General features: G+C 36.0%; 1 protein-coding gene across 1 annotated transcript in view; it reads right to left on the bottom strand.

Annotated features, from left to right (window-relative positions):
* Positions 1–1,415: 1,415 nt before the first annotated feature.
* The window catches only part of LOC106875547 (mitochondrial carrier homolog 2), a 21,558-nt gene continuing 11,926 nt past the window's right edge, over positions 1,416–11,047 (bottom strand). The window contains exons 4-12 of the mRNA XM_052976517.1: positions 9,648–9,770; positions 8,614–8,671; positions 6,975–7,026; positions 6,439–6,498; positions 6,240–6,333; positions 4,839–4,871; positions 3,299–3,366; positions 2,178–2,316; positions 1,416–1,451 (exon numbers count right to left, since the gene is read on the bottom strand). Coding sequence (XP_052832477.1) covers positions 1,416–1,451; positions 2,178–2,316; positions 3,299–3,366; positions 4,839–4,871; positions 6,240–6,333; positions 6,439–6,498; positions 6,975–7,026; positions 8,614–8,671; positions 9,648–9,770 — 663 coding nt within the window. The remainder of the gene's footprint in view (positions 1,452–2,177; positions 2,317–3,298; positions 3,367–4,838; positions 4,872–6,239; positions 6,334–6,438; positions 6,499–6,974; positions 7,027–8,613; positions 8,672–9,647; positions 9,771–11,047) is intronic.

Raw genomic sequence — 11,047 nt, 5'->3', positions numbered from 1 at the left:
AGTAATTTGATAACACTATTTAACATGACTTTTGTCCTTGGATAGCAATTGTTATTTCCTGTTTGCTTACCCCTAGAAAGTATGAAAAATGGTTAATGTTTCCTTCAAACTTTGCTTTTGTTACATTGATTCAAACCCCAAAGAATCCCTCTCAACATATGACTATGATGCTCTCCCGCTACTCTTGCTCAGAGATGCACATATTGTTAATCACCAAGGGACATACTCAAGTGGTTATGGCCAAGCAACTGACAAGCAAATCTGTAGTACTGAGCTATTATTTGCTATAATGATATTTCTGCTTCAGCAACTCAGTGCTGAATCTGTCTGAAATGTAATGGAAAATTGGTCAATTTCAAAACATTGACATCCAGGTCAGAAAAGCAAATTTTGAAGGGAATAGTAGTGATTTCCTTTGATTTCTGGATAGAAGCAAATAGGAAATAACACCTTACTAACCAAAGACTAAAAAATAAGAATGTTGTTACACAGTGTAATTGGTATTGAATTATCTGATTGAACTTGGGTTGTAAGTTTGTAAAGTGCTTTTGTTGTGTGATGAACGAGGAAGCATTTATGTTGCTGGTATCAGTACCCTGTCTTGGAGATAGAATTAGACAGGAAACATTTGTTGCCAAAGTTATTCAGTAAATTCTGTTGTGTCTGGGGAGAGTCACTCTCTTTTGGTGCCTTATAATTTAACACACTCACTGGTAAAGAATTAGCAAAATTCCAGCAGTTAATTGATGTGCAAAACCAAAGTGATTGGGGGTAAGGCTCTAATGGCTGTTGCAAAGTAGGAAGACATGAAGTGTGTCACCTTGATAAATCAGTGGTTAGAGACAGTGATGATAAAGGTAGAGGTTCAAATTGGAGGTGGAAAGGAGAACAACAATATTTGAAGAATCTATGCGAAATGAAAGATAAAGATACTTAGGAAGACAGTTTAAGATAGTGAGAGGGTAAAGATCCTCTTTAGTCATGAGTGACCAAGGGACTGCACTTAGCTCATATCTGAGGCACAAGTCTGAGTAAGGTTGTTTGTGAATGACCAGCAGTAGCCCAGGTGTACCAATCTTTCATCTCCATGCCACCAATGTTGTCCAAGGGAAAAGGCAAAGGATGATACAGCTTAGCACCAGTGATGTTGCAACTCATTTCTACAACTGAGTGAACTGGAGCAACATGAAATAAAGTGTCTTGCTCAAGAACACAACACACTGCCCAGTCTGGGAATCTCACAACCTCACAATTGTAAGCTCAAGCCATGCACCTTCACATGTGAGGGAGGAAGGGGTATGGGAAAAGGAGGAGAAATAATAGAATATCCATTAGTGGCTAAAGATGAAGGAAGAGAGAGACATTGGTCTTTATTGTTGATATCCAGGTGAGAGACACAGAAAGCAGATTGGATTCTATTCAGTCACAGGTAACACCAATGACAGTGTAGACTGAAAAGAAGAGTTTGGGTAAAGATTGAGATACTAAGGGGAGAGAAATTCGATGAAGGATGGCAGGAGTTGTTTTTATTATTAATTCGAATATTAGTCCTGGTTTTCAATAGGGACTAGGAAAATTTTAAAACCAGGGGAAATGGTTGTGAAAAGTTTGTAGGATAATATTAAAGTGCCAAATTAAAAAAAAGAGAGAGAGAGAACTTGAAATGTAAGGCATTAACCCATTACCTACCAGTGATCTCATATGAGATCACTTAAAAATTACAAATTTCGTAATTATCTGTCAATATTTACACATATCTAACTTTTTTGCTATATCTACTAGGTATATTTCTCTGATATTCAAATGTGGTTTGCTAATTTTTCACCCAATATCTCGCTTATTTCTATTTAAAATGTTATTTTGATCACTCCAGCGTGTTTCTAAGGCTGTTTTATGCTAGAAATCAAAGTTTCATAAAAAAGATTCCAGTTAATAGAATTATGGGAGGTAATGGGTTAATACTGTCAGAGAAACAATCTGATATTGGCAGAACCAAGTAAATCAACTGAGTAAAAATACATTTGGGATAAATTTCAAAGAAAATAGAACTCTTTAGATTGTTTTAAAATTGTTGTGAAGGCTTTAACAATATTTTGCTTTCAATGGAAGCAGGCAAGAAATCTTTGTAATAACTTGTTGGAAGTGAAACAAAAATAAAAGAAAAATAAAATGTTTACAGAAATAAAAGATAAAAAGTTTGAAGAATTTCTCTTGTAGATGAAATGTATGCAGCTACTTACAATTGAACTCAAATGGTTCCAGCAATCAACCCAAGAACGGTAAAATGGCATATTGGGAGGCATTGCAGCAATTAATCTACAAAAGGAAATATTTACAAATGGATTATTTTCGTTTATTTCTTTGGAATAAGTCATTCAATAAAGAGAGAAAATGATAAAAATTATTGACAGAGGGTCGAAAATAGAGTTGATTTTAAATTCATTATTTAAAAATTTGTAATAAACTTTACTGTACATTGCCCTCAAAATCATCTTTCCATCAATTTTCTATGCTGACATAAACAAGCTGGTTGAAATATAATTAAGGAAGGAGTGATGTAGTGGCTATGATGCATGCAGGCCCTGCTTCAGGTTGGATATGACTATTGTAGCTGATGTGTACTCTAAGCATATTTCAGTCAATGATTAGAGGAAAAAGTGTGGAGGCAGCTGAACCAGAGGAGGGAACACTTGCAATAGGGAATGGATTCTGCTAAAGGTTCTCAATGACCAGGTGATAGCATATTAGACCTACCAGCACAAAGCATATTTGATTCTTTGGTTTACCCCCTAACTTGGGTATCTCCACCTAATACTATCAAACCAAGATTCACTTGATCATTCATAAACAGCAGAGTTGTATCTCTCCTGTGTTACTTTATAGTAATTAGTTACAATAAGAAGGGTATGGCCTTTATAGGTCCTCTTAGATAGGTGACACTGATGCCTTTCCATATAATTTGGTCAATGGTTATGACAATCAACCGGTTCCTTAACAATTCAACTTTTGATTTCATTTTTGCTCTCGGTGGAAGCAGGAGAGAAATCATCATCATCATCCTTTAATGTCTGTTTTCCATACTGGCAAGGGTTGGATGGTTTGACCAGAGCTGGGGTTAAAGTTTCCTAAACTACAAAACTCAAATTCTCAGTAATATTTCCATCCTTTCATGTTAATGGTGAGAGGTGGGGAAAAGCTTCTATAAGGTCATTGATATTGGATTTTGTTTTGTGTTCATTTATGAATGAAACATTTCTTCACGATTCCTAAAATCATTAGTAAACAACAATTTACTTACCCACTTCCATTAACCATCATTACAACAGACACAAGACCAAAAGGATACGTCAACTGGTTGACCAGGAGCTGCAATAGCAAAAGAATTTCTCTTGTGACAGTGAAAGTCAAAATGGAAAGACATTTGATTAAATTCATCTTTCTTATACATTTATAAAAACGCCATTATTGAAAGGAGACATAATGTTAGTTACTGCTTTTTATTCATTTATAAGAACATTATTATTGAAAGGGACATCACAAGGTTTTTTTCTTTTTTTTTTTTTAACATTTCTCACATACAAACACTACTTTCTCTGTTAACCTTCCAACTATTGAGTCCGTGGCTTGCACTGGGGACACCGAATAGAATCTCTGCTTACACCCTTCCTACATATCAAGCAGGGCCATTTCCTTGAAGGGTGAAGGGTCCTGTCTGATTTCTTGCTTACTAAGACCTTAGTGTTTGCTAAGTTTACTTTAAGACCCTTTGATTCCAGGTTCTCTTTCCACAACTGGAATTTCCTTCCTAATTCTGCTATGGGGACAAGATCATCAGCATATAGTAGTTCCCCCCATGGTCCTCAAGTCTTGAATTCCTCTGCTATGGCCTGGAGGATGATAAGTCGGAGGGGGCTTTTATCAAGTTGAAGGGCAGTATCCATGATTCCACAACTTCTGAGTCTGGAGTCAGTAAATAATCCTTACACCTGAGTTGAATCAACAAGAGTGGAACCTGCTGAAGGCACCAAAGAACAAGGTGATGGTGGTGTTAAACAAAGTGAAACATTAGGTGCACCACCTAAAAGCAAGAATGATACCTTTGACAGGCTTCCACATAGTTTCTATTTATTGAATATGATAAACATGCTTTGGTTGATTGTTATAGAAGACATTTGTACAAGGTACCATGCAGTTGAAGTTGTGAAGAAAACATACATCAATGACTGCACTCCTATAATCCTGTCTAACATGACTTTTGTCCTTGGGTAGCAACTATTATTTCTTATTTGCTTACCCCTAGAACCTGTGAAAAATGGCTAATATTTCCTTCAAGCTTTGCTTTTGCTACATTTATTCAAACCCCAAAGAATCCCTCTCAACACATGATTATGATGCTCCCCCCACTACTCCTGCTCATCATCAGAGTTGCCAGCCATTAAGGGACATACTCAAGTGGTTAAGATCAAGCAACTAACAAGCAAATCTCTGGTATTGGATGGAATATTTGCTATAATGATATTTCTGCTTCAGCAACTCAGTGCTGAATCTGTCTGAAACGTAATGGAAAAATAGGTCAGTTTCAAAACATTGATGTCCGAATCAGTAAAAAAAAAATTTGAAGGGAATATTAGTGATTTCCTTTGATTTCTAGTTAGAAGCAAATAGGAAATAACACTTACTGACCAAAGACAAAAGAAAAAAAAAAAATCAAAATTTTATTACACAGTGTAATTGGTTATGTAAGGGAGTATTTATGCATAAAAGAATGAGATCATAAGCAAGAAAGAAGTAAAGAGATAAAGAGAGGGGTAGAATGAAAAAAGGGAAATGGTACTTACACCAACAAAAGCAGCAGTATATACAGACACTTTCTAGAAAAAGACAAAAAATATTGAAGTTAACAATGAAGTCTTCCTGAGATCAGGCATAACATTTAATGATATAATAACAGCTGAATATTTAGTAGAATATTTTCTGTTAGACATTACCTAGCGTAGTAGGATCAACAATTCTTTCCATTATAGGCACAAGGCCTGAAATTTGGGAGAAAGGAATAATCAATCACATCAACTCCAGCAGTCAATTGGCCCCCCCCGAAAGGATGAAAGGCAAAGTCAAACCTGGCGGAACTTGGACTCAGAACATAAAGATGGATGAAATGCTACTAAGCAGCTCACCACCTTAATAATAATAATCTTTTCTATGATAGGCACAAGGCCTGAAATTTTGGGGGAGGGGACCAGTCGATTAGATTGACCCCCAGTACGCAACTGGTACTTAATTTATCAACTTCGAAAGGATGAAAGGCAACGTCGATGGAATTTGAACTCATAACGTCAAGACAGACAAAATAATGCTAAGCATTTTGCCCGGCATGCTAACGATTCTACCAGCTCATCACCTGGTGCAGCTCCCCAGCTGGCCAGCCCTGGTCAAACTGTCCAATCCATGCCAGCATGGACAATGGATGTTAAAATGATGATGATGATGATGATGCTGTTTGTCAGAAGATCTACTGATTATCTCAGTTAGAAAAATTTAAACCTGGTTTTTAAGATACAATATTTTTGAAGTGAGATTCTGAATATAAAATTCCCATTAGTTACGTCATTAAATTTTAATTATTATGTTTACTCTTTTACTTGTTTCAGTCATTTGACTGCGGCCATGCTAGAGCACCACTTTTAGTTGAGCAAATCGACCCCAGGACTTATTCTTTGTAAGCCTAGTACTTATTCTATCGGTTTATTTTGCTGAACCGCTAAGTTACGGGGACGTTAACACACCAGCATCGGTTGTCAAGCGATACTGGGGGGACAAACACAGACACACACACACACATATATATATACACACAAATATATGACGGGCTTCTTTCAGTTTCCGTCTACCAAATCCATTCACAAGGCTTTGGTCGGCCCGAGGCTATAGTAGAAGACACTTGCCCAAGGTGCCACGCAGTGGGACTGAACCCGGAACCATGTGGTTTGTAAGGAAGCTACTTACCACACAGCCACTCCTATGCCTATAAAAAAATTAATGAAAATAATAAAAATGTGTAGAATACGATAGTGATGTTGCAGCATGGCCATGGTGCATTGACTGGAACTGGTAGTCAAATAATTACAAAAACCCCTCCTCACCCCTGAAATCAGATGGTTTAAAAAACAACAACAAATATACCCATAATAAAACTTGTTAAGATCATTCAAGCATTTTAATTAACCAATGATACTCACCTTGTCTTGGATGATATATTTGTTGAGGATGTATGTGAGGATACTAGTTGATGCCAGATTGATTGAATCTCCTAGCAGTCGTGGTACAAGGCCACTGAAAAATGTGGAGTAGAAACAAATTCAATTAGTGGAATTTATAGGTTCAATTCTGGAATAGATTTTACAGGAAATGACAGAGTAAAGAGTAATAATTACTTACCCAAAGAAACCCGAAGGGCCATCCACTTTTAGGATCTCCATTGCAGCAGATATTATACCACTGAAAAATCAAACAGGTACAGTGTAAACAGCAACCGGTTGTCAAGCAGTGGTAGGGAACAAACACACATACACAGACACACACATACATAATCTATCTATCTATCTATCTATATATATATATATGATGGTCTTCTTTCAGTTTCCATCTACCAAATCCACTGACAAGGCTTTGGTTGGCCCAAGGCTATAGTAAAAGACACTTGCCCAAGATGCTATGCACTGGGACTGAACTTGGAAATATGTGGTTGGGAAGCAAGTTTCTTATCACACAGCCATGCCTGCAGATATTGAGTATTGAGTATTCAGTTTTTTAATGGTATTTATTTTATTGAGTGTGTAAAGGTGAATAACAATGATAACAACAACAACTGGATTTGAACTCAGAACAAAGAGGCAGTGATCTAGATACAGAAGCAGAAGCACTGCCACCATCAACAACAATAATAACAAACATTTACCATTAACATCTCTTACCTGTATTCTTTTTCTCTACCAACAAACTGAGCCATGTTTCTAGCCATTATCACTAGAATTAGAAAAAAAAAAAAAAAAGAGTTAAAATATTTTCATGTTGTTTTTTGTAAAAACAAACAAGATTTTGGGAGGGGAATTAATCACCAGAATGACAAAGTTCTTTGAGTATTGGATTAGTCATCGCAGCAGGTGCCGGTTCCTTCTATCAATGGATTACATTTAGTGTGATTTCTTCAAGGGTCCTGAATATTCTTTTAAACCCTTTAGCATTCAGATTATCCTGTCAAATTTAAAGCTTATTTATTCACACTGTTTTGAATTAATCATAGCTTTGAGATTTTGATGATGTGATTGTTTAATTTTAGAATGGCATTGTAGGGTAGGTGTAAGAGGCCAAATCTTGATAGTTTGAACAAAAAATCAAATAGAATATTTGTGCCAGATACAGTCAGTTTAAATGCTAAAGGGTTAAGCTACATAACAAACACTGCCATGTGATCATCGATGCATTCCATGGTTTGTCACACCCATATCCTACACACAAGTTGAAGTTGATATCAACATGGATTAGACTGATAAAGGCACTTGGGAATGAGGTTAGGATGTGGACAGCACATGAGAAAGTAAAGGTACACTGTCATATGAAACCATTGTTTGACACTACAACAAACAATCTTGGACACCTTTTTGAATTTCATATATTTAACACTCGTGAACATGCTTACAAAATCAAAAACAAACATGAGCAAGTTACAAGTTGTAGCATGTGTGTTGGTGACTAAATATTTATCAATAAAATGAATAAACTTCTTTTGGTTATGGTTTCAGATGTTTGTATATATATATATTAATTAAATGATAGGATAAACTCTTATATAAGAATTTATCAAGTAGCTAGCGTGAAAGAAATTCATAGAGAAGAATCTATCGTTTTTCCCAAGCTTCTTTGAGGCTTGCATTTCCTTGCATTCGGTAAAAATGTGTTTATTACGGTAGTTAACATGAGGCATTCTTGTATAGTTATGGCAGTCTCATGGCTGGCCAGTAACGTATTTTTCTGCAATGTATGGATAATTTATCCTGATCACGCTATTTATAAGCATTATTACGCGTTTGAGAATAAATAAATTTATTTCTCTACCTTTCAATACATCTCAACGCTTCTAAAACAAACTTTGTTTGTTTACTTTCATATATATATATATATATATATATATATATATATATATATATATAGCAACAGAACCACCGTAGATATGTAGACAATATTCCAATGAGGGTGCTATGTAAGCTTTGAAGGGGATGGAACCAAATGATCAATTCTTGGAAGTTTACAAATATTAGATAATAAGGAATAGTACAAGTTACTTTTAGTAATTATTAAATTAGTGATTGGCAACAGGAAGGGCTTCTGGCCATAGAGAAATCCGCCACAATGAATTCCATCTGACCCATGCAAGAATGGAAAAATGGACATTAAATGATTATGGCGGTGGTAGTAATGGTGGTGGTGGTGGTTGTGATGATGGTGATGATGATGATGTTGAAATCAATATTTGATTCCAAATTTTGCAGAGTTTCTTGAAATGAAGATCTGCACAGACAAACCGTTTTGTGATGAAAGTAAGAGAACGTTTACCTTGAAGTGGGTGTGTAGCTATTATAGCAACAGACCTGGCCACTAACTGCTTGGAGATCTGAGGAGGGAGAGAGAAGAAAAGGAAATATAACACATTGACATCCAAAAAGACATAGTTCTGTGTTGAATATGAGCAAACAAACAGGTGAAAGACTAGAGATGAAGAATTTAGAGAGAGACTAGTAAAAAAGAATTGGTCAAAATAGGCAATATTTAGTTGGCAGTGGTCATAGTGTGGGGGTGAGGTAATTGGTCAACAAACAATGTAAAAACAAATTTTGAAAGCATGTTTCTGTAGGATTGAAACACAAACCACATGGTTCTGGGTTGAATTCCACTGCATGATCAAAGATGCTCCAGAAATGGTCATTCCATCTATTTGTATATCAGAGACTATACTGACCAATGTGTCTGTTTATAAGACGGTGGTGAGCGATTTAGCATCATTTCTGTGTGTGTGTGTGTGTGTGCACCACTACTTACATGTGTGTATGTTTAGGCACATCTGTACTTAGATGTAAGTGTAGGTGTGTTGAAATGTGTACCTGAATGTATATATTTATGTAAAAGAGTGTGTGTGTGTGTGTGTTTTTAACTCTTAACCCTTTCATAACCAACCTGGCTGAAACCGGCTCTGGCAATGAGTACAAATTTCTTGTTTTCATAAGTTTTGAATTAGAATCTTCCACCAAGCTTTAGTCACAATTTATGTTCCTAACACTAGCTGAGTAATAACTAAGTTATTTTATTAAATTCTTTGTTATATTTAAAGTAACTGAAAGAAACATAGAACATCTCAAAATAAATACAGTAATGAAAGGGTTAAGCATTTAAAAGGGGCCATATCCGGCCCAAATATTCTTCCTGTTTTATCATCAAACTGGCCAGATCCAGTCTGTAAAAATGATTTGACTCTAGCATTTGAACCATATCTGGCATTACATCTGACAGAGGACTCTGAATGCTAAAGGTTTAAGTGGATCACACCTGCTAGTCATGCCAGCTTCAATATAAAACAGTCGGGGACAACTTACAATTTTTGATAATTTCTTCAATGCAATAACAACATCAGCATCATCATCTTGGTTTGAGTCTGCCAAAGTCTCTTCATCAGACTCATCCCCATTCACATCAGTATCCTCATTGGACTTTAGGGACTGTGTAACACAAAGAGATAGAGGTACATAGCTAGGGGTTAGTACTGAGAGAGAGAGAGAGAGATAGAGAGAGAGAGAGAGACAGAGAGAGAGAAAAGGAGGAGGAGTGTAATTTAGCTGCTATTTCGAGCATATTGGCAATGTCATTGAAGTTCCAGGGTTGATATGGTAGTTTAATGTTTAAAAGGTGACTTTGTTGAGAAGTTTATATAATGGCTGTAAATAAAAACAGAACAGAGAGAAATGGTAAGACATATAATGTGGAGAAGTAGCACCCAGTTAGTGGTGTCATGTGTGAATGTAGTTGTGGAAATAGGTAATATAATAATAATAATAATAATAATAATAATAATAATAATAATAATAATAATAATAATAGTGATTTTTCAAATTTTGACACAAGGCCAGCGAGCTTGGGGGAAGGGCTAAGTTGATTACACTGACTCCAGTGTTCAACTGGTACTTACTTCTATCAACCCCAAAAGGATGCAAGGTAAAGTTGACCTCAGCAGAATTTGAACTCAGAATGTAAAGATGGACAAAATGCCACTAAGCATTTTGCCTGGCATGTTAACAATTCTGTCAGCTCTCCACTTTAATAATAAAAATAATCCTTTCTACTATAGGCACAAGGCCTGAAATTTGTGGAGAGAGGACTAGTTGATCACATCAACCCCAGTGTTTCACAAGTACTTAATTTATCGACCCCGTAAGGATGAAAGGCAAAGCTGACCTTGGCGGAAATTGAACTCAGAACACAGCAGCAGACAAAATACCACTAAGCATATTGTGTGCTAATGATTCTGCCAGCTTGCCACCTTAATAATAATAATAATAATAATAATAATAATAATATAATCACCTTATAGTATACAGCGCTCAGGTGTGCTACAACTCATCAGAAAGAGTAACCAAAACAGTAGGAGCAATACATAGAATATGCACAGCAAGCGAATAGTGAATAAGTCTTAAAAAAAAAAAAAAACAGGGTTGGGGGTATCAGGTGTACTATTGGCAAATTTCAGGAAGCATGGAAGTTTTGAAGAATGTAGTGTCTTGATAGCTAACAACTGACACAGGTAGTTTATTCCATGCTTCAGTAATTCAGAGTATGAAAAGGTGTTTCCAAAAGTCAATGTTTTCTCAGTGGGTGAATGATATTCTGTTGCTTTTTTACGTGTTTCAGTCATTTGACTGTACCATGCTGGAGTACTGCCTTAGATGGTTTAGGTTGTTTTTATAATTTATCATAAAGTCTGTGAACAATATGAGACTAC

Source organism: Octopus bimaculoides, chromosome 24 (genome assembly GCF_001194135.2).
Source record: "Octopus bimaculoides isolate UCB-OBI-ISO-001 chromosome 24, ASM119413v2, whole genome shotgun sequence".
Classification (NCBI taxonomy): Eukaryota; Metazoa; Mollusca; class Cephalopoda; order Octopoda; family Octopodidae; genus Octopus; species Octopus bimaculoides.
The sequence above is the reverse complement of the archived record's forward strand: the minus strand, read 5'-3'. Positions and strand labels throughout refer to the sequence as shown.